Source organism: Erinaceus europaeus, chromosome 7 (genome assembly GCF_950295315.1).
Source record: "Erinaceus europaeus chromosome 7, mEriEur2.1, whole genome shotgun sequence".
In the NCBI taxonomy this organism is placed as follows: Eukaryota; Metazoa; Chordata; class Mammalia; order Eulipotyphla; family Erinaceidae; genus Erinaceus; species Erinaceus europaeus.
Window position 1 is genome coordinate 129137016 of NC_080168.1, and position 25137 is coordinate 129162152.

General features: G+C 54.6%; 1 protein-coding gene and 1 long non-coding RNA gene across 3 annotated transcripts in view; one reads left to right on the top strand and one right to left on the bottom strand.

The window, feature by feature from the left end:
* Positions 1-19946, top strand: part of ELK3 (ETS transcription factor ELK3) — an 83809-nt gene extending 63863 nt beyond the window's left edge. Inside the window, exons 3-5 of one of the 2 annotated variants that reach the window (XM_060195579.1) lie at positions 9306-10049; positions 12948-13070; positions 17398-19946. In XM_060195579.1, the coding sequence (XP_060051562.1) occupies positions 9306-10049; positions 12948-13070; positions 17398-17496 (966 nt within the window). In that variant the 3' untranslated portion in view covers positions 17497-19946. The remainder of the gene's footprint in view (positions 1-9305; positions 10050-12947; positions 13071-17397) is intronic. The other variant, XM_060195580.1, reaches the window with a different exon arrangement.
* On the bottom strand, positions 14872-17401 carry LOC132539538 (uncharacterized). The gene is made up of 2 exons (XR_009550895.1): positions 17206-17401; positions 14872-17107 (listed from the first exon to the last, which is right to left on the bottom strand). It is a non-coding gene; the product is annotated as an uncharacterized LOC132539538 (long non-coding RNA).
* Positions 19947-25137: the final 5191 nt, after the last annotated feature.

Below are 25137 nucleotides of genomic sequence, written 5' to 3' on the forward strand. Positions count from 1 at the left end.
GGCCAGGTTATTGCAGCTAAGTAAGGGTGTAAGCCACAGAGTGGCGTCTTAGCAGTCAGCATCTCTGCCTGCCCTTTCTTTGCCCAGCCCAGTGGTGGGCATGTCACATTCCCAGCCTTCAGCCCTGATGCCTGGGATCTGGCTTGGCACCATCACCCCTTCTGCTTTGGGCCTGCACTGCTTGCTGCTCCCTACAACTGCCCTGCCCGGGGGCAGAAGGAGTCTGTCTCCTGCTGAGGCTCCAGGGAGTTGGAGCCTCTAGCTTCAAGGAAACCGGGAAGCTTCCCCGGAACCTGGGCCTCTGCTGTCCTTGGCAGGGGTGGCGCTAAGCAGAGAGCTGTACTGGGAGGTTGAAGTGACCTGTACTGGGAGATTGAAGAGAATCCTCCCATCTCCACAGCAACCCCAAGCTTCTCCTCGTCCACCCTGCTGCTTCATCAAAGGGGCTGGAGGGGAGGACAGGAGGCCCAGTCAAGGATGGGCCTTGTCTTCCAGGAAGTCGAAAGCATCGCCTTCTTTGGTTCACTGGGCCAGTCGTTGTAAATTGGGGCTTGGTCAGGACAGGAACATTGAGGGTCCTGAGACCCCCCTGCTGCCAGCAAGCCTGGCCCTGGCAGTATCCTTGATGCCCCTCCACGCCCCAGAGGAATTTTGCAGAGAGGAAATGACACATTCACAGGCCGGGCTAGAGAGTCAAAAGTACGGCAAGCATTTGCATCCTGGAACTTCCCCGAGGGTCTGCGTGGGCCGTGCATGGATGGATGCCCTGGGCCTGGGCTCCTTTGGGGGCTGTCTTGTGTGCTGGGGGTTCCATCCATGCCCAGAGCTCGGGGTCTGGTGTGGTGTGAGGCTCCTCTCTGCCTTCCCACCCTGACCTGCTGCAGATGGTCAGCGATCCTGCAGAGGGTCTCTGGGCAGCCGGGTCATCTGCAAGCTTCTGGTTGTGGAAGCTGTTTGCAAACTTGGCTCACACCCCCCCCAGCCCCTCCCCAGGTGCCATCTGGAAGGGTGTGCAGGCTGCAGGGGGCGTTGCAGGCCAGTGAAGGGTGCCACCTGGCACCTCCTCCCCCAACCCCTCACACGCCCGTCACCCACCAGGTCCAGCTGCTGCCTGGCAGCCAGGCTGCTTCCCACCTCCTGCCCCTGAGCTGACAACAGCTGATCTGGATCCCGGCCCCATGGGTGTGCCCCCAGGAGCTGGGGGAGGCTCACATGCCTGGACGCACTTGTCTTAGCCCAGGCGCAGAGCTAGTTATTTTTAAGCAGACTGACTTGTTTTGTGACCATGTGACTGGTCTAGCCTCCCAGGGCCCGTTGTAGTCACAGCTTATGCAACTCTGGGGGACAAGCTGAGGGCCCCTGAGTGACCCAGACAGGCCTGCCCTGCAGAGTAGTAAGTAATGATTTTATATTAGCTAGAGACAGAAATTAGAAAGAAAGAGGGAGTGAGAGAGGGAGAGGGAGAGGAAGACCTGCAGCCCTCCTTCCCTGGTCATGAAGCTTGAACCTGGGTGTTTGTGCACGGCAGCACGTGCGCTCAACCGTGTGTGACACCACCCAGCCCCCAATCATTTCCATTCTTTATGGGAGAGGCCGAGGCAGAAGCAGTGAGAGGAGACGTCACAGCACCACTGTGGCGGCCTAGGGGCTCCCTCTGGTGGTGCCTGGGTACAAACCCACGGTCAATCCACACTGTGCCAGGTGAGCTGTCTCCAGCCCCAGGGCCCATGTCAGCCATGGGGGTACTTAGTCACAGTGTGGGTACTGATTCTGAGAGGCTAAGTAGCAGGTCCAAGTGAAACCTCGGTCTGCCCAGAGCCTGCACTCAGAGTCATGGAGCTGAGCAACCTCCCCACGGCAGAGCCCAGAGCCGCGACAGCCCTCCCTCACGGCTGTCCCCGCACTCCACTTTGTGCTTGAAACCAGGTAGTGCTCAGAGCAAGCTGAGACTGTCTGGGCCTGGGCCTGGGGCCCTCACTGTCCGGCTGCCCCGTGACACTTCCTGCCAAAAGCCAGACAGGAGTGCAGCACCCCACTGCCCTGGGCCCCCTCCCCAGCTCCCTGCAGCAAAGACTCTAAATGCCCTTCCTTCCCTGGCCCCTGCAGCAGTCCCCCCAGGAGCCCCTGTGGGTGCAGCCCAGGCCATGGGTGGTCCCCTTGTGTCCGGTACCCCTCTGGTGGCCCTCTTTCCCCCATCAGGAACACTGGGTGCAGGCAGAAGGAAAGGCACAGAGAAACACTTGCTGCTGGTGTCAGGGCTGGAAAGGACCCCAGAGGGGCTGGGCAGAGGCATACACATTACCTTGCACAAGGCCCCGGGTTCAAGCCTGTGGTCCCCACTGGCATGGTAGACACTTTACAAGTGGTGAATCAGGCCTGCAAGTGTGTGTGTGTGTGTGTGTGTGTGTGTGTGTGTGTGTTTCTCTCCTCCTTCCCTTTCAACTTCTCAGTCTCCATCCAAAATAAAGTATTAATAAAGGACCCCAGAGACCATGAGGGATTACAGCAAGGGGCTGAGTTTTCCAGGCCCGGAGCAGGTCGGCCTGTGAGGCTTTCTGGCGGCACTGTCAGCCGTCAGCCTCGCGTCTGGGTCTCGTCTGAATTCAGTGAAATCAGACCCCACAGCTGTGCAGACCAGATGTGGAGGTGGCAAGGGGAGCGGATGGGCGACCTTCTGAGCAGTGTGGTCTGCTCAGTGGGTGTTGGTTTCTGTGTGGGCCTCAGGGGAGGGGAGGGGAGGGCGGGTGATGGAGCTGACAGCTGGTGTGTGCTGAGGGCTGATCCCTGTGGCCGTGTCAGAATCCTGCTGTAAAGTGCATCTTGGGGATTTTCTTCCTGGATCCCAGGAAGATGTGGGTAGATGGGTTCATCCCTTCAGAGATGGGGAGACTGAGGCACACGGCCAGGGAGAGACGGTGTTTTGGAGTCCTCCTGCGCTCTGCCCCCTGGCCTGCCCTGCTGCCTGTGCTGGCTGAAGAAGACAGGGTGACCCTGGGGAGCGAGAGAGCTCGCGGGTTGAGCCTGCACCTTGCCATGTGCTTGGTCCTGGGTTCCGGCCCCGCCACCACATGGAAGCACCAGGGACAGTACTGGGGGGGCTCTGGTGGTGGAACAGTCATGAGGCATCTCTTCTCTCTACCTGTTCCCCCACCCCAGCCCTTCTCAAAGCAAATGAGGAGAGAAAGAAAGAAACAAGCTGACGGACACTGGGAGAGTCGTCTGCACAGCCTCTCCTACCCGCCTAGCAAACTGTGGATGAGTTCACGGTTGTTTGTTTTTCATATATTTTTTTTAAATTTATTTTTGGATTGAGACAGAGAGAAATTGAGAGGGGAGGGGGAGGTAAAGGAGAGAGACGGAGAGACACTTGGAGCCCTGCTTCACCACTCGTGGAAGCTTTCCCCTTACAGGTGGAGGGGCCAGGGGCTTGAACCCGCGTCCTTGTGCTTATTATTAACTAGGTGCACCGTCACCTGGCCCCTGTGTTTAAGTTTCTTTATTTTTATTTATATTTATCTAGAGAGAGAGAAGTATGTGTGTGAGTTTCAGTTTTGAGAACAGGAAGGGCATGTTGCAAACTCCAAGGTCAGGCGTCCTGCGGTTCCCGGTCACTCACAAGTGGTGGGGACACCGAGAGCCTGGGCTGGGGACCCCACACCTGCATGGTGGGCACTGGCCCCCAAGCCTTTCCCAGGTGCCCCGCCCCACCATCAGGGGACACACACACACACACACACACACACACACACACCTGGGCTGTCAGCTTTGCTCCCCACACCCCATATGGGCCCATTTCCCAGCCTGCCTCCCCTGCTGTGGGAGGAGGTGGCAGGAAGGACCCTGAGACACACCCCAGGCTTCTGTTCTCATGGCAAGAAAGCAAAGCAGGACCCTCCTGCCCCTACACACTCAGGGGTGAGACTCTCAGGAGGCTTCTCCACAGCCAGAGGGGCTGGGGGGTTGGCAGAGCTGCCTCCCGCGCCCAGCCCATCACCACAGCAGCAGACAGGAAGTGACTTCAGTGGAGCTGGCCACCCCCCTTTGCCCCGGAATCGCCACTCAGGTCGTCCCCTTGGTTGGTTGTCCTGGGTTCTTAGGAGCAGAGAGGCCAGTCCCACAGGCCAAGGGGAGCAGATGTGCACATCTGTCTCTCAGTCCCTGGGGGAGGCCCTCCCAGCTCACCCCCCCACACACACACACACCTGGGTTGTCAGGTGGCCCGTATTCCATGAGCAGCAAAGGCGTGCGGGTCCTGGAGGGAGGACTGCAAGGAGACTCGATGCTGAGCTGTTTGGGGCTCTGGGCTTGCCTGCTCATAGGCATTACTAAAAAGGGGGCTGAGGAGACTCCACAGGGACTGGACAGGGGACTCTGCGATACCAGGTTCCGTCACCAGCACCACCAGAAGCCTGGGCAGAGCTGGGCAGGGCTTTGGTGGGCCTCGCTCCCCCCTTCTCCTCCCTCTCCTCCCTCTCCCTCTCTTTTTGCCTCCGGGATTATCACTGGGGCTCTCCCGCCCTCTCAATTTCTCTGTTCCTATCAATTAAAATAAATACGTGAAGTCTTAAATTTTTTTAATAAAAATGTATTTCCACTCCGCCTAGCCCAGCCCTTACCTTGCAGCTGTCCCTCCGCCCCCATCCGACCCCCACACTCTAGGAAATGGCCAGTGTCCTCCGTGTGCCTGGAGCTCTCTGCAGTCCCCATCAGTTTCCTGCGGCCTCTTGTGCCGGCTCCCAGCACACGGTGGTGCGGGGCTCTGGGGACACCACGAGCCCCGCGGGTCAGTGCTGTGCTCGGGCCCCGGGGTTCTTGTCAGCGGGCAGGCCTGTGCGCTGCCCCTTCCTTTTCTTGACGGCCTTGCCCGCCGCTGGCTCTCTTTTCTTCTCTGCAGGAGGGGAGCTCGTCGAAAACGATTGCGCTGGCAGAATACGGGACTTGCAGGATACAGAATTCCTGTTTGCTCCCTACGCGGCTTGTCCAACAGCGACACTCTGATGTCTCTGTCTGTCTCTCTTGGCACGTCACATTTCTCCTTCTTCTTTTTGCCACAAGGGCTATAGCTGGGGCACGGTCCCTGCACAGCCCCACCACTACTGGTGGCTTTTTATTTTATTTTTTTATTATTTTATTATTGTTGGAGAGGGACAGACAGAAATTGAGAGGGGTGAGGGAGGTAGAGAGAGAGAGAGACAGAGAGACACCTGCAGCCCTGCTACACCACTTGTGAAGCTCTCCCCCTGCAGGTGGGGACCAGGGCTTTGAACCTGGGTCCTTGCGCACTGTAATGTGTGCACTTAACTAGGTGCGCCACCACCTGGCCCCGGCTTTTTTTTCAGAGAGAGACAGAGAGAGAGAGAGAGGCAGAGAAGGAGAGACACCAGTCTATGCATGAAGCTCCCCTCCTGCAAGTAGGAACCAGGGTACTTGAACACGGTCAGTTTGTGCCCCTACCGGGTGGGCCACCACACCAGTCCCTAAGTTTTTGTTTGATTGCTTTTGTATACAGAGAAGCAGAGTATGGTGAAAAGAGGCCGCAGCAGCAAAACTCCCTTCAGTGTCTGCACAGCAAAGCAGTGCACTAGCCAAGGGAGGTACTGCACCCGCCCTGAGATAAACCTGAATAACAGCCTCCCAATGACTCCTTAGAAACTGGCTCAGTGCTGACCCTGGACACCAGAACCCATCAGTAAAGATAGGGTCTTTCTCTCTCTCTTAACAGTTTTATTTATAAAAGGAAACAGACAAAAACCATAGATAAGAGGGGTACAACTCCACACAATTCCCATCACCAGCACTCCGTATCCCATCCCCTCCCGATAGCTTTCCCATTCTCTATCCCTCTGGGAGTATGAACCCAGGGTCACTGTGGGATGCAGAAGGTGGAAGGTCTGGCTTCTGTAATTGCTTCCCGGCTGAACATGGGCGTTGACACGCCGATCCATACTCCCAGCCTGTCTCTCTCTTTCCCAAGTGGGCAGGGCTTCTCTTTAAAGCTTCTAGAAGACCTGGGGCTGGGAAGACAGCCTGGTGACCATGCAAACGCCCTTCATTCCTGGGCTCTGAGGCGCCAGGTTGTCTGTCTGGCACCACACCACTGAGAGCCAGGGGGCCACAGGCAGGTCCCTAATGACTGAAGGTGCCCGTGGCCACGGCCTGTCTCCACAGTACAGGGTTTGTTTTTCCTCCAGGTCCTTTCTTGGCAGAAAGTTAAAAAGGGGAGCAAGAGGTTGCCGGGTCAGAGAAGACACAGGTGTCTGGTGATGATGACTCAGCACTTGCAGGATTCTTTCTCGCTTACACCATGTCTTCCCATCATTTTATTGATTGATTTGATTTGCCTCCAGGGTTATTGCTGGGGCTCGTGCTTGCACTATGAATTCACTGCTCCTGGAGGCCATTTTTCCCCATTTTGTTTTCCCTGTTATTGTTGTCATTGCTGTCCTCGTTGTTGGACAGGACAGAGAGAAATGGAGAGAGGAGGGGAAGACAGAGAGGGGGAGAGAAAGACAGACACCTGCAGACCTGCTTCACCGCCTGTGAAGCGACTCCCCTGTAGGTGGGGAGCCGGGGGCTCGAACCGGGATCCTTATGCCGGTCCTTGTGCTTTGCGCCACCTGCACTTAACCCGCTGTGCCACCGCCTGACCCCGTCTCCCCATTATTATTTCACTGAATTCCCACAGGCCCCAGAGGACTGACTGAAAGACAATGCTGCATTCCTGTGGGGGAAACGCAGCCGCCACAGGCCCCACCACTGGGTGTGCTGAGCTTATTCAAGCCCCTGATTAAAGGTGGAAATAACAAACCTGCTGTGGATGATTGTGCATGTTATAGGAGATAAGGCATGAACAGTGCTGGCTGCAAAGTAAAAAAAAAAAGTGCTTAAGAAGTGGTAACGGGGTTTGGGCCGTAGCGCAGCGGGTTAAGCGCAGGTGGCACAAAGCACAAGGACCGGCGTAAGGATCCTGGTTCAAGCCCCCGACTCCCCACCTGCAAGGGCGTCACCTCACAGGTGGTGAAGCAGGTCTGCAGGTGTCTGTCTCTCTCCCCTCTCTGTCTTCCCCTCCTCTCTCCATTTCTCTCTGTCCTATCCAACAACAATGACATCATCAATAACAACAATAATAAAACAAGGGCAACAAAAGGGAATAAATAAATATTTAAAAAAAAACAGAAGAAATGGGGGCTGAAAGCAGTGGGTTTGCCATGCCAACAATAACCTTAGTGGCAGTGGGGGGGGGGAAGGCAGCAATCAGCCTAACTGGAATGCTGGCCCAATATTTTTCTTTAAGATTCATTCAATTCACAGGAGCTACTAGAGAGTTTCAAACAAGAAAGAAGCCAGCGCACCATTCACACACACACTCACATTCACACACACACACACAGAGACACACACACAGACACACACACTCAGACACACACTCTCACACACACTCAGACACACACTCACACACACACACTCACACACACACTCACATATACACACTCACACACATATACACACACTCACACACACTCACTCACACACACACACACACACACACTCACACACACACTCACACACACACACACTCACACACACACACACACTCACACACACACTCACACACTCACTCACACACACACACACACACACACTCACACACACTCACTCACACACACACTCACTCACACACACTCACTCACACACACACTCACTCACACACACTCACTCACACACACACTCACTCACACACACACACTCACACACACACTCACTCACACACACACTCACACACACACACACACTCACATACACACACACACTCACTCACACACACACTCACACACACACTCACACACACACACACACTCACATACACACACACACACACTCTCACACACACACTCACTCACACACACACACTCACTCACTCACTCACAAACACACTCTCACACACTCACACACAAAGACACACACACACTCACACAGACACACACACACTCACACACACGCGCACACACACACACGCACACGCACACTCACACACACACACACACACACACACTCACACACACACTCACACACACACACACTCACACACACACTCACACACACTCACACACACACACACACTCACTCACACTCACACTCACACTCACACACAGTGCCAGGCCTGCAGGTCTGGTCCTCTCCCCACTGGGCTGCCGCCCAGCCCCTGGGATCCGGGTCTGATGGCTGTGCCCCTCCCCCGCCCGGTGCGGGAACCTGCAGGGTCTGGGCGCTGCTGTGCGGCTGGAACTCTCCACTTCCCGGACACTAACCGGCTGCCTGTCTGTCTGTCTGGGGCTGGAACTCGCCACTTCCCGGACACTGACCGGCTGCCTGTCTGCCTGTCTGTCTGCCTGTCTGTCTGGGGCTGGAACTCGCCACTTCCCGGACACTGACCGGCTGTCTGTCTGCCTGCCTGTCTGTCTGTCTGTCTGCCTGTCTGGGGCTGGAACTCGCCACTTCCCGGACACTGACCGGCTGTCTGTCTGCCTGCCTGTCTGTCTGTCTGTCTGCCTGTCTGGGGCTGGAACTCGCCACTTCCCGGACACTGACCGGCTGTCTGCCTGTCTGCCTGTCTGTCTGTCTGTCTGCCTGTCTGGGGCTGGAACTCGCCACTTCCCGGACACTGACCGGCTGTCTGTCTGCCTGCCTGTCTGTCTGTCTGTCTGCCTGTCTGGGGCTGGAACTCGCCACTTCCCGGACACTGACCGGCTGTCTGTCTGTCTGTCTGTCTGTCTGTCTGGGGCTGGAACTCGCCACTTCCCGGACACTGACCGGCTGCCTGCCTGCCTGTCTGTCTGGGGCTGGAACTCGCCACTTCCCGGACACTGACCGGCTGTCTGTCTGCCTGCCTGTCTGTCTGTCTGTCTGCCTGTCTGGGGCTGGAACTCGCCACTTCCCGGACACTGACCGGCTGTCTGTCTGTCTGTCTGTCTGTCTGGGGCTGGAACTCGCCACTTCCCGGACACTGACCGGCTGCCTGCCTGCCTGTCTGTCTGGGGCTGGAACTCGCCACTTCCCGGACACTGACCGGCTGTCTGTCTGCCTGCCTGTCTGTCTGTCTGTCTGCCTGTCTGGGGCTGGAACTCGCCACTTCCCGGACACTGACCGGCTGCCTGTCTGTCTGTCTGGGGCTGGAACTCGCCACTTCCCGGACACTGACCGGCTGCCTGTCTGTCTGCCTGTCTGTCTGGGGCTGGAACTCGCCACTTCCCGGACACTGACCGGCTGCCTGTCTGTCTGTCTGTCTGTCTCCCGCGCGCCCCCAGAACATCATCAAGAAGGTCATCGGGCAGAAGTTCGTGTACAAGTTCGTGTCCTTCCCGGAGATCCTCAGGACCGACGCGCCCTCGGCCGACGCGGCCCGGGACGGCCTCCTGCTGCCGCTGCCGCTGCCGCTGCCGCTGCCCGACGACCGCCCGGCGGCCCCCGACGCGGCGCCCAGGAGCGGCGGCCGCCGCCAGTACCCGCCGCGCTCGGGGCTGTTCTCGTCCTTCCCCCGCGGCGCCCTGCACGGCGCGCCCGGACCCCGCCAGGCCGAGGCCGAGGCCGAGCGGCCCGACCGCAGCCCCGACGACGAGGTCCGGACGGTCATCCGCTTCGTGTCCCACCGGGGCCGCCCCCTGCCCGCCGCCGCCCCCGCCACGGTCGCCTCCGTGCGGCTGCCCCCCGCGGCCAGCGTGTCGTCCCCGTCCCCGTCCCCGTCCCCGTCGCCGTCCCCGACCCCGTCGCCGTCCGCCTCGTCGCGCTCCCCGTCCCCGGCCCCGGCCCCGGCCCCCGCCTCGCCCCTCTTCCCGGAGGCCGCCTGCCAGGAGCCGGAGCCCCTGAACCTGTCGTCGTCGGGCTCCAAGAGCCGGCCGCCGTGCCCGCCCCCCAGGGCCAAGAAGCCCAAAGGCCTGGAGCTCTGCGCGTCGCCGCTGGTGCTCGCGGCGGCCACCGACATGGGCTCCGTCGCCCTCAGCAGCCCGGCGCTGCCGTCGGGGTCCCTCACCCCCGCCTTCTTCACCGCCCAGGTAAGAGGAGCCCCCGCCGGCCCGCCCGCCCGCCCGCCGGCGCTCCCCGGGCCACACCGGCGACGAGGGCGGGCTGCTCGTGCCCCTGCGCGTTCGGTCCCCGGCCTGGCGGGTTCCGCGCATGCGCGGCCGCCCACGCCCGCTCCGTGACGCGTAGCCCCGCGACGCAGGCCCCGTGACGTCCCCGGGAGCGCGACGGCCTCTGAGGGCTTGAGGGCCTCGTGGCGTCTTCAAGGCGGAGCCCCATCGGGGGGCCGCTGGACACGTAGCCTTCGTGCCCTCTGCGTGGGAAACTTAGCCGCTCGCTGCGGCGGCACTAGTGCGAGGTCAGCTGGGGGCTGTGTTATGCTGTTAGCCGCACAGGAGCGCGGCAAGTGCTTTCCTGCCAGCGGGGGTGCGGGGTCGCGGGGAGGTGCGCAGGTGCGGGGAGCGTGGTGCGCGTGGACGGCGTGGTTGCAGGCGCGTGGTGCGCGGGGAGCGTGGTGCACGTGGACGGCGTGGTGCGCAGGTGCGGGGCGTTTGTGCACGTGGACGGCGTGGTGCGCAGGCGCGGGGAGCGTGGTGCACGCGGACGGCGAGGTGCGCAGGCTCAGGGAGTTTGTGCACGTGGACGGCGAGGTGCGCAGGCTCAGGGAGTTTGTGCACGTGGACGGCGAGGTGCGCAGGCGCGGGGAGTTTGTGCACGTGGACGGCGAGGTGCGCAGGCGCGGGGAGTTTGGTGCACGTGGACGGCGTGGTGCGCAGGCGCGGGGAGTTTGGTGCACGTGGACGGCGAGGTGCGCAGGCGCGGGGAGTTTGTGCACGTGGACGGCGAGGTGCGCAGGGAGTTTGGTGCACGTGGACGGCGAGGTGCGCAGGCGCGGGGAGTTTGGTGCACGTGGACGGCGAGGTGCGCAGGCACGGGGAGTTTGGTGCACGGGGAGTTTGGTGCACGTGGACCGGCGAGGTGCGCAGGCGCGGGGAGTTTGGTGCACGTGGACGGCGTGGTGCGCAGGCGCAGGGAGTTTGGTACACGTGGACGGCGTGGTGCGCAGGCGCGGGGAGTTTGTGCACGTGGACGGCGTGGTGCGCAGGCGCGGGGAGTTTGTGCACGTGGACGGCGTGGTACGCTGGTGCGGGGAGTTTGTGCATGTGGACGGTGTGGTGCGCAGGTACGGGGAGTTTGCGCACAGCGGACGGCGTGGTATGCTGGTGCGGGGAGTTTGTGCACGTGGACGGCGTGGTGCGCAGGCGCGGGGTGCACATGGCGAGCCTGGGGCTGCTGTGCGCAGGCGCAGGCGGGTTCTGTAGCTGCCCGTGTGCGGGGGGTTCACCGTGGGTTCAGCGTGCCCACCGCGGGGTCTGCACACAGGTCGTGACTGTGCTGCCGGGGGCAGAAGCCTGGTGTCTGCGCCTCTGGGGCGGCCGGTGGCGGCCTGCAGACGGCCGTGCCCCGCGTCCCCTAACCCCCCCAGGTCCCCATCCAGCGCTGCTCGAAGCGCTTTGCAAGTGCGGCTGCGGCAGACCCCCAGCCCCGGTGTTTGCGGAGCACTGAGACTGTGGCACTCCGCCCCCAGGTGCTGGCCAGGGCCTCGGGCAGGACAGGACAGGACAGGACAGGACGGGACGGGACGTGCTGCCTGCCGGGGAGCGGCCCTGGTTCCTTTTCTTTCTCAGTTCTTATTTTTGTATTGACTTCATTTATTGCAGAGAGACAGCCAGAAGGTGGGGAGGGGGGGACAGACACCCGCAGCTCCGCTTCACGGCTTGCGAAGCTTTTTCCCCCCGCAGGCGGGGGCTGGGGGGTCGAACCTGGGTCCTTGCGCGCTGCGACGCGGGCGCCACCGCCCCGGCCTGGAGCCACTGTTTCCCCAGGTCGCGCTGTCCGGCCTCCAGACCTTGGCGGTTCTGATGTTACGGGGGGGACCGGTGCCCGGAGCCTGAGTCTCTGGGGCCCTGGAGCCGCTGCTGGGGGTGCGCAGGCGCCGACTCGGGCCGCGTCAGTCTGGGGGCTGTCCGCCCGGACGGCGCAGCCACCCCGGCCCGGGACGTGGCCTCCAGGCAGCGGCAGCTGGGCAGGGCTGCGTCTGCTGCGGCCCCGCGCAACCTGCCCCGGTGCAGGGCCCTGTCCCCCAGACCATCGTCGGGGACACCGACTGGCCTCCGCCCCGCAGCCAGGAGGAGGCCTGGAAGGAGGCCCGGTGCAGGGCTTTGAAAAGGCCGCTCTGGACGTGTTACACGGCTGCGGGTGCTGTCAGGAGGCCCTTTAGATGGGGACCAAGCCCCGCCCGGCCGCCTGCAGGCGAAGCAGGCCTCTTCTCTCTCTCTCTCTCTCTCTCTCTCCAGATAATCAACATTTAATTAAAAAACGTGTGTTGGGGCTAGTTAAGGGCACATAGTACCAAGTGCAAGGATCCCGGTTCCAGCCCCCGGCTCCCCACCTGCAGGGGGTCACTTCACAAGCAGCGAGGCAGGCCTGCAGGTGTCTGTCCTTCTCTCTCCCTCTCTACCTCCCCCTCCTCTCTCAATTTCTCTGTCCTTTCTAATAATATAAGAAAAAGCCACTGGGACAGTGGATTCATAATGCTGACACCGAGCCCCAGAGAGGACTCTGGAGGCAAGAAAAAAAAATGTGTCTTATTTGTAATTTAATGGATTCGCCACAGAAACATGAGAAACACAGATAAGAAAAAATGAAGCCCCTTCCATGGGATTCCCCTGCTTTTATAACCAGTAGATCTTGTTCAGTCAATGTGGGAAGGGAGCAGATTAAAGAAACCATGGAGACCAGCAATGCAGAACTTTCTCCCAGCGTTTCCCGTCACGCGGGGAGAGCTCGGTGGACTGCAGCTTGGCAGAGGGCAGCCGCCCCCAGGCGGGGAGGCTCTCTGCAGGCGTGTCCTGTGCTTCCCTCCCCAGACTCCGAGCGGCCTGCTCCTGACCCCCAGCCCGCTGCTCTCCAGCGTCCACTTCTGGAGCAGCCTCAGCCCAGTCGCTCCGCTGAGTCCCGCCAGGCTGCAGGGGCCAAATACGCTGTTTCAGGTAAGTGGAGACGGACTGGAGGTGCTGGGCAGCTAGAGGAGGCCGAGTCCCCACACATCCTGAAAAGCCAGTCCGTCCTCGCCGAGGTTCCCGTGGGACGCTCGAAGGCGGCCGTGGGAGGCAGACGTGGCCTTGGGCCCGGAGTTCCAGTCCTGGGACGGGAGCCGGGCCCTCGCAGTACAGCTGGGCGGCCTCTCCAGCAGTATCCCGCGCTTTATGAGAGAACCACCACGTCACTGGCCAGTACCCATGGTGCCGGGGTTTGAACTCAGGACCTCACACATGGGAAGAAGCCAGCTCTCTTCTGGGAAGGCAGAAGGGCACCTTGTCCTCGACACTCACATATGGAGCAGCTCTCAGAGAGCTGCAGACCACTTGTTTTTTCTTGAGTTTTTTTTTTTTTTTTTGCCTTTTGTTGCTTTTTAAAAAATTGTTGTAGTTATTATTGCTGTTACTGATGTTGTTGTTGGATAGGACAGAGAGAAATGGAGAGAGGAGAGGAAGACAGAGAGGGAGAGAAAGACAGACACCTGCAGACCTGCTTCACCGCCTGTGAAGTGACTCCCCTGCAGGTGGGAAGCCGGGGGGGGGGGGGATCAAACCCGGATCCTTAAATGCTTCGTGCCACGTGTGCTTTAACCTGTTGCGCTATCACCCGACCCCCTCTTTTTTTTAAATCAGCTAGAGACAGCCAGGAATTGAGGAGAGAGACAGAGACGCCTGCAGCCCTGTGTCACCACTCACAAAGCTTTCCCCCTGCAGGTGGGGATCTTGGGCTTGAACCTGTGAATTGTAACATGTGGACTCAATCAGGTGCACCACCACCTGGCCCCGAGTTTTGGCTAGCTTTTGACTGTGAGCACTAAACTCTTAAAAAAAAAAAACCAAATGGGAGTCGGCCGGTAGCGCAGCGGGTTAAGCGCACGTGGCGCAAAGCGCAAGGACCAGCGTAAGGATCCCGGTTCGAGCCCCCGGCTCCCCATCTGCCAGGGAGTCGCTTCCCAGGCGGTGAAGCAGGTCTGCAGGTGTCTGTCTTTCTCTCCCCCTCTCTGTCTTCCCCTCCTCCCTCCATTTCTCTCTGTCCTGTCCAACAACAACAACAACAGCAGTAACAACAATAATAATAACCACCACAATAAAAAACAAGGGCAGCAAAAGGGGAAATTAAAGAAAAAGCAGCTTCAAGGTCCCATCTTATAAAGGCTCGCACACGCATGGCTCAGCCTCTCTGTCCTGCAGAGCTCTGAGCAGGTGAGCACGCCGCCAGCTGCTCTGCCTTCGCGGTGGAGAGAGACCTGCCGCAGCGTCAGCACTGAGCCCCACGGGCGGGGACCGGGAGCTGGGGGTCTAATCGCTGCACCACCAGCTGCCACCGCGTGGCCACACTGTCGCATTCTGAGTGTTGGCTCCTTGTGAACTGATGTCTGTGACTGACAGCGCCGTGCGCCGTCCTGTGGGGAGGCTTCACGAGGTGGAGCGGCGCTGCGGCTGTCAGATACGGGGAGAGAAGCAGCGGAGCAAAGCCAGGCAAAGTGCAGGCTTCACCCAGACCTGCCCCTCTCCCCTCTGAGCAGCCGGCTCGGCCCAAGCTGGCCGTGATTCTCTCGCTCCTGGTGGGCCAGGCCTTCACGGCCTTCCCCACTTGCCGCTGAGCTGGCCGACGGGGCAGAGACAGCTGCTGCCTTTGGAAGGGGGGACAGCACAGCATGGCCAGAGGGCCGGCGTGTGGGTTTGAGACTGGGTCGTTCAGATGGTGGACTCTCAAATTCCAGATAGCTAGCCCTTTTTAGGGAACACGCTGTTCTTTTTTAAACATTTGAGAGAGAAACTGAAAGGGTGAGAGAAACCTACAGCATGTTTTCACCACTAGTGAACCCCCCCACACACACACACACACCGGGAATGGGGGTTTGAACCTGGGTCCTTGCACATTGTAACGTGTGCGCTCAACTGGGTGCATTACCACCTGGCCCTGAAAATTATTTTTGTCAAGAATGTTTCCTTTTGTGACTGAAAAAGTAAATCCAGGGGGCTGGGTGAAGCAGGTCCGCAGTTGTCTGTCTGTCTCTCCCTCTCCCTCCTCTGCCCACCTCTCAGTTTCTCTCTGTCCTGTCAAATAAAAAGGAAAAAGGAAAAAGTGGTTCCCAGAAGCTGTGGGTCCGTAGTGCAGGCAACACCCCTGGGCAGCCCAGCAATCAGTAGCCCTGGAGACCCACGGGAAAGCGGCAGTAGGCGGAGCATTTGCCCCAGTGCGCAGTTTCTGGAGCTGAGAAGCCTTTGCACGAGGTGCCAATGAACGCCCCCATCAAATAGCCATGGGGGCTTTTCTGAAAGAGCAGTGTGAGTCTCTGGTTAGAAAGTCCTCCCTGAAACAACAACAACAATAACAACTACAAAAATAAAACAACAAGGGCAACAAAAGGGAAAAAATAAAATAAATATTAAAAAAAAAAGTCCTCCCTGGTGCTCACGGAGAGCAGGGCCAGAGAGCACAGCAGAGTCGGGAAAAGGGGAGGATTTACGCTAGTCCAGATGCCGATCTGAAACAGCCATCTTTCAAACCAGAGAGAAGTTGCGAGGGAGAACTTGAGTTGGGTTTGAGAAAGTGGCCGCGGTTACTTGTTGAAAGCTAACAACTCTTTGAGATGCTGCTGTAAACACGTGCTGCGGTTTCTCATTTAATCGCTACAGCCCGACAAGTCTACTTGAAAAGACGAGGAAGCTAAGGCAGCCATCACACACTGCTCACAGCAGAGCCCTGACGTGTGCATGGGGCCAGGCCCCTAGCGACCCTCAGACTTGAGGCAGCAGGCGTTGTAGTGACGTGTGATGGCGGGAAATGGCCCACGAGTCCAATTAAAGGTGACTCAACCGTCACGGAAACTAGCGGAACACGTAACGAGCAGTGGACAGAAATCAACACCGTATGTCAAAAATTAGAAAGGTCAGCAAAAACAAAAGTGAAAATATCTTCCAGAGTTCACACCAGTGGAGACAGTGGACAGGAGCGTAGACCTCAAAAGCTTTTGTACAATTGTGGATAAACTCCGGGGGGGCATGTGTGAGGACCCGGGGTAGAGTCCCCAGCCAAGAAGTGGGAGCACCATGTCAGAGGCAAGCTTGAGAGTGGGGAGCAGTCCTGTGGTCTCCCCCTAACATTACGGGGCAAGAAAAACATTGGGAATGGTGGAGTCACGCAGCCACAGACTCCCAGCAATAACCTTGGTGGCAAAACAAACTGAGCTGTTTAAGTAACTTTTTCTCTTTTAAACTGGGGCCAGGGGCGGCCGAACAGCCCCCTTGGGTAGTGTGCAGCCCAGGCCCCCAGTGCACAGGCGGCTTCAGTGCTGTGCTTTCTTTCCTTCTGTCTGTCCGGAGAAGCCCGTCAGAGGTGGGGAAGACCTTCTGTGACACCCCCTCCACTAGCTCGCCCGGATAGTGTGTCTGCTGTCACCTTTACCCCTCTGTGAAAGTCACCCTGGACTTTGAAGCCTTCATGGCAACAGAAAGAAAAGGGCAGGGAGAGCAGTCAAGCTTACGCCACAGGCTCCAGACGAGACGCTCTAAGGCGCCGGGCACAGCGCTTTAGTGCTGACGTGTCAAGGCTCCAGTTTGATATTTAACTTGCCTCGACGGAAGGGGAGTTAAACACAGGAGCCCATTTTGACAGTGTGACCTCAGGCAGATGATCTACTGGATAGAGAGAGGGACACATGCAGCACTACTTGGCCACTTGGGAAGCCTCCCTGCTAGGCTGAGGGCCAGAGCTTGAACCTGGGTCCTCACACACTGTCCTTTATGTACCACTGCCCCACGCCTGGATAATCTACTGTGTGTGTGGTGTGTGTGTGTGTGTGTGTGTGTGTGTGGTGTGTTCCTTTAAAGCATAAACTGGGTGTCAGAAGTTGTGACTGTCCCAACAACCGAACACCTTCACATAGAAAAGAACTTGACTCTCAAGTTTTGGCACTTACTGTCTGATCATTTAATTAGAAAGAATCCTTCCTCAGCTCCCAAAGGTATCTTGCTTTCTGAACCTGTGGACATAAAAACATGTTGTTTATAGTTGGAGCGTCTTTGCGGGCTTTGGACAAGTGCTGGCCAACGTCAAGGCGCACTGTCGGCACTTACCGACCGTATGTGGAGTGTCACAGGCAGGTGTACACGTCTGGCCTCAGCTTGCTCCTGTGGTCCTGCCGTCATCTCCAGCTCGCCCCTCGGGAGCACAGGGTGGCGGGGACAGGCCCAGCTGGGCGCGGGGCTGTCAGCCGCTCAGGCCGCTGCTCCGGTGTCTGCGATGACTCCTGCACACCTCATGTCTCCACAGTTCCCAACACTGCTGAACAGCCCCATGCCGGTGCCGGTCCCCAGTCTGGACAGAGCCGCCTCGCCAGCACTGCTCTCCTCAAGCTCTCACAAGTCCTGATGACGTCCAGCTACAAGAGAGACTCATTAGCTTGCTTCCACGGGCGAGTTGGCCCGTCTTCAAAGGACCTTGTGAAGCCCTCTATAATTTGGTTTGCACTTTTCACATCATGGTTGGTCTAGGTTGATGTTAGCATTTTAATACATTTTTATATTCAAGTATATACGACCATCTGTTCTGCATTAAGTGAGTTCTGATTTTTTATATTCTCTTAGCTCTTAAGTGGCAAACACTGTTGACAGTGCAGAGCTGTTCTTAAGGGCTCTCAGTAGCATAAGGATGTGAAGCTTCTGTCTCTCCGATTCTGTATATGCTTGTACTAATAACCAGCTGTGCCTTCTTCCCATTTATCTATGTAAATGATTTATAGATTTTCTAGTATTAGGAGAAAAGTTAGTGTCAAACAGTTCTCTCGTAGAACTGCGCTATTTTTCACAAGTAGGAACTATAAAAGCCTAGCCACATTACTTCTCCTTTGCTTCCAATTGTATAAGAATTGCCTTAGGACCCTTTTCAAAATAAAAATCAATAAATGAAATGTCTAACATTTTTATAAGCATAAACTAAGCCATATTTAGACAATAAACATTCATAAGAGAAAATGTTTTAAAGTGCATTTCTTAAAAAAATTTTTTTAAAAAACCCACTTTGAACGACTAGCCTTCCAGCTGTTTACACCCTTCTGACCCGCCCCAGAGAGAACGCTCCCTCCAGTCCATCCGTCTACACCCCTGGGAAATTCCCAAGTTAGGAAACTTTGCCACAAAGTTGGTCCTGGTTCTCCTCACTTTCCACAGACACTCATACACCGGAAACATTTACTCTATTATCATGATTTTTTTAAAGGAGGCTCAGCGGGCCAGCGAGATAGCTTACTCGGACTGTGTGTGGCTCTGTCACACCTGTGGCCCAGGTTGCCTGCCCGGCTCCACACTGAAGGAAGCTCCAGGCCTGTGATTTCAGTCAGTGTGTCTGTCTAAAAAAATAAAGAGGCTCGGAGACTGGCAATGAGTACAGTCTGCAAAGAAGTCATTTAGTTAACCCCAGGTATTATACCTGGAGAGCTTGGGCTTGTCTGAGAAACTGAGGAGGTAGGAGACACTGCTTTGTGCATTACAAAGTCTACGGTGACGATGAAAGAAGATAGAAATGAAAAATACAGGAATTGTCGGACAGTTTGGAAGCCCCAGGAGATTCTTTTGCTGTATAGTTAGGATCAATGGTAACAGACACCTCTGTATGCTTAGAGCCTGCCGGCAACACACACACTGCGGCATCTTTCTCTGCAGAAAAGGAGAAGATTCTGATGACAGCTGACTGGAAAGTGCTTCCAAATCAAGTTGTTCTGACCTGTAAGGAACAGAAATAATTTCTAAAATCTGGCTAGAACTTTGGTCCAAACTGAGTGTTACTTATCAGGGAGATTATGAGGGCAAACCCAGCATATAAAAATACACATTACGAGTTTTCAGAAGTTCCCAGTTTTTCTTATAGTACTTACACATTTTTGAGATTTTCAGTCAGAATTGAGCATATCTCTGTGTGTGAGGGCATGAGCCCTGACTGGAAGTGGGTAAATCCAGTGTCAATAACTCATTTTCACTATAAAGCAACTGGGGACTGATTATGAAATTTGCACACAGACAGCACTGTGAGTCCTCTCCACAGACGAGTGATTTTGCACTGACGTAGCTGGTTCAGCGGACACATACACTGTTAGAACTAGGAGGGGCCGCTGACAATGGAACCTGATGCCATCTCTAGATAGAACGACAGTGAAGCTGGAGTTTCCAGAGGGCTCACGGCTCACTGAAGGTGGAGCCCTGGTGCTTGGCCCAGCTCTTTAATACTTTCTTTGACCAGCCTGTAAGCCTGACTGTTGGTTCCACAGACAAACAAGAACACTTTTCTTGTTTTGTCAAGGGAAGAATGCTTCCCAAATCAAGATTCTTAGAGGGAAAGTAGAGGAAAGTTAATAATGTACAAAGGTCTCACCAAAAACTATCTTAAAATCTGAATGTTAATTATAAGTATTCAAATGACTATAAATCTGAATCTTGGATTCCCATCCACTAAATATGAGTAACACATACTCTGCCTTCATTTAAAAATGGAAAAATAAGTTCTCAGTGGATAAAAAGATTCACTGTAGCATAAACAGAGAACTGGAGATTTTGAATGCAGCTCTGCCTTATTCTATGTGTTGGTTTTTTGTTGTTGTTGTTGTTTCAACAATTATTTTAGTCAGGAAATAGGTTTCAAAGAACATATACTAAAAGGATTTTTTCCCTCCTTTTTATGTCTGCCTGATCAGTGTTAAAAGGTTTTATAGAACTGTAACCTAAGTGTTGTCTTTTTTGTACCTTTATGATTGTAAATCTTCATTCACTTCCATGTATGTATCATTTTTACCGTTGTTATTTTTAATAAATACTTTGTGATAAAAGGTGTGAAGAGGAAGTGAACTGACTTCCTCCCATTTGTCTGAGGTGATGCAAACCTCTTTTTCCATGGGCACAATACGAAACATGAGTCTTGGCATTAGCACCACCACAATATATCGGGCTGGGCAGACAGTATAATAGCTATGCAAAAAGCCCTTAGTACTTGAGGTTCTGAGGCCCCAGGGTCAATCCCGCACCACCGTATAGCAGAGCAGTGCTCTGGTTAATATATACGTGTATATTCAGGGGCAAAATACGTCGTGGGGTGGGGAAACCGTCCCTGCAGTCAGGCAACAGCAAGTCTCAGGTTCAGTCCTGTACTGCCAAAGGTGAGCAGTTCTCTGGTAAAAATATCAGAGCTTAGTCTTCTTCTTCTAGCGTTTGCCCTTCTTCCGTAGCCAGTCAACAGCGTCAGGTTGAGCCTGATGTCAAGTTTCGAGACCTCCTTTGAATCTGGAGAGGTGGCAGTCGTTGACTATGTGGGTCATAGTCTGTCTGGAGCCGCAGGGGCAGTTCGGGTCGTCTCTGGCTCCCCAGCGATGGAACATAGCGGCACACCGGCCATGGCCTGTTCGATAGCGATTGAGGAGGGCCCAATCATAACGTGCTAGGTCAAAGCCGGGTTGACGCTTGCAGGGGTCTGTGATGAGGTGTTTGTTCTTGACCTCAGCTGACTGCCAACTCTGTTTCCAAGAGACTGGAACAGAGAAGTTCAGTGTAGGCGTAGGGGACCAGATTGGGTGACTAGAGCTTAGTAATGCTCTAGTAAGAAAAAAAAAGCACAGTGACCCAGATTTCAGCCCTCGACCCCTGTCCGTGGCTGGGCAGCTTCGCAAGCAGTGGAGCAGAGCTCTAGGCGATTCTCCCACAGAAGGAAAAGATGAAGATTGGTGAGCTGAGCAGGCCCTGAGCCCCACTGATAAGCCTGGTGGCAAAAAGTAAATGAGTAAAGAGGCTGGTCTTTTCTCTTTAAAAAAGATCTAATGTACATATGGCATTCTTTAAATAGAGATATTTAAGGAAGCAGATATGATCTGAGACTGAACTGTGGTGAACTGAATTATATTTGAAGAATATATATATTACCACCAGGGTTATCACTGGGGCTTGGTACTGGCATTACAAATCCACCCCCTTTTTCATATTTTATTGAATAGGACAGAGAAATTGAGAGGGGAGAGAGTTAGGCAGACTGGCACCTGCAGACCTACTTCACCACTTGTCAAGCTTTCCCTCTGAAGGTGGGGAGTGGGGGCTTGAACTTGGATCCTTGTACAGGTCTTTGCATATAGTATCATGTGCCTAACTGGGTGAGCCACTGCCCAGCCCTCTCTTTTAAGTTCAATCATTTGTATTGACACGGAAGAGGTGAGGAGGACAAGAAAAGCCAACTGGCCATGTATCTGTTTAGTCACAGCTAATATATTCAAGGGGTCAAAGACTGAAAGCTCCTTTCTCAGAAACAAGGACCCCCCCCCTCTACCCTATCTTATAAATACAGTACTGGAAGCCCTAAGCAGAATAATCAGGCAGGAAAAAGAAGACAAATACCAAAGACCATCCCAATAGGAAGAAGTAAGATTACGGTCACAGATGACAAGGCCTTACCTGTCACTCACACATACACCTATGAGAGCTAATATATCCAGCGGAATTGCAGGACCAATATCAAAAGTCATGTCAATAAAGTAGCAATGAAGAAAATCAAGATATGAAACTTTTCCATTTATAACATTTCAAAGGATTAGAGGGGGCCTGGCGGTGGTGCACCTGGCTGAGCACACATTTCAGTGCACAAGGACCGGGTTCAAACCCTTGGTCCCCACCTGCAGGGGGAAAGCTTCACGAGTGGTGAAGCAGGGCTGTGGGTGTCTCTCTTTTCCTCTACCTCCTCCCATCTTAATTTCTGTGTCTCTATCCAATAATAAGATTTTTTAAAAAGGAATTAGAAATAAAAATAAACATAATTAGGAAGGCACAAAACTGTACACTGACAATCATAAAGTACTGTTGAAAGAAGCAGAGATGTCCACGTGAGTATTGTTGGATTAGCACTACCCAAAAGGTCTATTCAAGCATACGCTGTAATTGCTACCATGACTTCCAAGGCACTCATACTCCCCACCCTCCCCCAATACACAAGCACAACAGAAAAACCTGCTCTACAATTTACAGGGGGCTCCAAGAGACCCCAAATACTTGTCAAAACAACACTGAAAAGAGAACAAAGCTGGAGGTCTCGGATTTCTGGGTTTCAAAACGTGGAAAGCTGAAGGTAACGGAACACTGAGGTGCAGGCAGGCAGACAGAGATACAAAGCCAGTCAGAGCAGAAAAACACTTGTATCCACAGTTGATTTTCAACAGGTTGCCAAGACCAGTGCGGGAGGAGGCTCAGCTCACATCTGACACTGAGATCCACATTTACAAAAGAATGAAAGTCGGCCCTGTGCGTCAAATAGAAACACTAACTGAGAGGTATCAAGACCAAAAACATCCTAAGTACTAAGCATGGCACTCTTGAAAAAGGGTACAATATTCATGACTTGCTTCTGGCAGTTTTTTTCTCAATGGGCCGCCACAAGAAGAGACAGAATAAAGCAGATGAGGGGCAGCTGGGGGCGCACCTGGCTGAGCACACGGGTTACAGTGCGCAAGGACCTGGGACCTGGGTTCGAGTCCCCGGCCACCACCTGCAGGGGGAAAGCTTCATGAGTGGTGAAGCAGGGCTGGAGGTGTCTCTCTGTCTCTCTCCCTCTCTATCACCCCCTTCCCTCTTGATTTCTGGCTGTCTCTATCCAAATAAATAAAGGTAATTAAAAAAAAAGAATAAAGCAGATGAACTGGACCTGACTAAAATTCCCAAGCTGTCTATCCAAAGGACAACGTGAAGAAAGTGAAACAACACCTACAGAAGAAATTGACTGCAGACTGTATAATCCCCAACTGTCTAATATCTAAAACATGAAGAGTCCCCAACGATGCAAAGACAGACAGGCATCGACAAGCCTTACTTTAAAACAGGCAAAGGCTGTGCATAGGCATTTCTCCAAAGCAGCTGTACAAATGGCCAATAAACGCATGAATGGACAGTCAACATTCCTGGTCACTAAGGAAATACAAATCACAACAAGATACCCCTGCACCGTTTTTAAATGAATACAGTTAAAAGCAACACTGTTGGGAAGGATTAGAAGTCAAACCCCTCATACATCTCTCCTAGACATGTAAAAAGGTGCAGTTGTAGGAAAGGAAAACTCAATGGTTCCTCAAAGGCAGAATTAGGAAATCACCCAGTGATTCCACCCCTGCACATATGGCCCTAAATAATCGGGGGAAGCCCTCCAACAGCTGCTCGTATGTCAATGCTCAGCGCAGCGTTACCTACAATAGGGAAAAGGTAGGTACTGTTAGCAGAATGTTGGGTGATCACTCACATGACGTTCCTCAGCCATGAAGTGCTGACACATGCCACAACACGGATCAACCTTGAAAACACGCAGTGAAATAGCGAGACACCAAAGGACAGACGTGCTTTGATCCCCCTTCTGTGAAGTGCCCAGAGCAGCGGAGGCCATGGGAAGTACACGCTGAGGGAAGCACAGGACAGGCAGGTGCAAGGGAAGTGGAGTGCGGGAGACTGCTCATCCCTTGACTGGGGAGATGCTTCATCAGACAGTTGTCATCCAGTAGTTCATCTCCCCGTGATAGGTGTCCACAGAGCAGTCCCACCATCAAACCGAGTTTTTCTCCACCACGATGTTTTTCTCCACCTCTCCTTCCTCCCCTTTTAGCGTTCTCAGTCCTGCTGGAATAGACCACAACTAGCGTGTCCGCCCGTGTTTCTATTTGGTTCTTAAATTCCACCTATGTTGTGAGGCATCTACTACTATTCACCCTTCTGGGTTATCTCACTCCCCAGGATTTCTTCAAGTTTTACCCAAGATGTAGCAGAAGGTAAGATTTTTGTCATTTCTTACAGATGAGTTGTATCTCACCGTGTATACATACAGCTTTCTTTTTTCTGAGGGGTGAAAAAGATCAGTTTCTTGTGAGACTGGAGTTTGACCTTGAAACTCCGCTGCTTCAGGCTTCGGGCCCTTGTGCAGACAGACACTAGGTCAACGCTCTGCCTACCACAACCTTGGGAACCACTGCTCTGTTGTTGGACATTCGGGTTGTTTCTGAAGTGGGGCTATCACAAACAGAGCTCTGGGAACATGGGTGTAGACAAGACTTCTTCAGGTAGACGCTTTTGTGCTTTCTGGGTAAACCCCGACAGGAGTTGCCAGAGAGTTTGGCAGGGCCGTTTATAATGTTCTGAGGAATCAATTTCACAAGGCTGAACCAAGTTACATTCCCACCAATGTACAAAGGCTTCCCCCCCCCAAACCCTCACCGGCACTCGCCGTCTCTCTCTGACGTACACTATTCCCACTGGCCTGGTGCAGGACCTTGTCTTGTTGTGCGTTTGTCTGAGATAATCAGTGACTGAGAATCTTTTCATGTCTCTTGGCCATCTCACTGTCTTCTTTGGTGAAGACTCTTTCCATGTCTCCCCTCCATTTTTCGCGGTTGGGCTCATGGGCAGTATATCGAGATCTTTGTTCAGTGGGGATGCTTCTTTTTGATGCATAGCTTTCCAGGCATGTTGTCTCCTTGGGTTACTTTTGGCTTTTGTTTACAGACCTCTGCAGCAAACACTGTGTGTTCTGCCAGTGTTTTTGTTTGTTTGTTTGTTTGTTTGTTTTTCTGTTTCCTTTGTCTTTGATGGTTTCTGGTCAAATGTCCATTATTTCAATAGCTACTTGAGATGCTTTTTGACAAGATTAGGCATCCTGTCATTATCATATCAAAACTTAAAAAAAGGGAGGGTGTGCTGCCTTGCCATGCAAGCAACCCCGGCTTGAGACTGTAGGAAGCTTCAGTGCTGGAGTCTCTCTGTCTCTGTCTCTCTCCCCCCCCTCCTTCCTCTTTACCTGTCTCAAATAAAAGGGGGGCTAGGGGTGGGGCTGGGGCTGGGTAGGGAATGGCAGGTTGTTGAGTAGGCAGGGCACACGTTACCATGCAAGAGGACCTGTGGGAGCCCTGGCTCACATGGCAATGCCAGAGGGGTGTTTTGTGAGGGGGAGGGTGGTGCTGCAGTATCTCTGTCTCTCGCCCTCTACCAAGAAGGAAGAAGAACACATGGCCCCAAG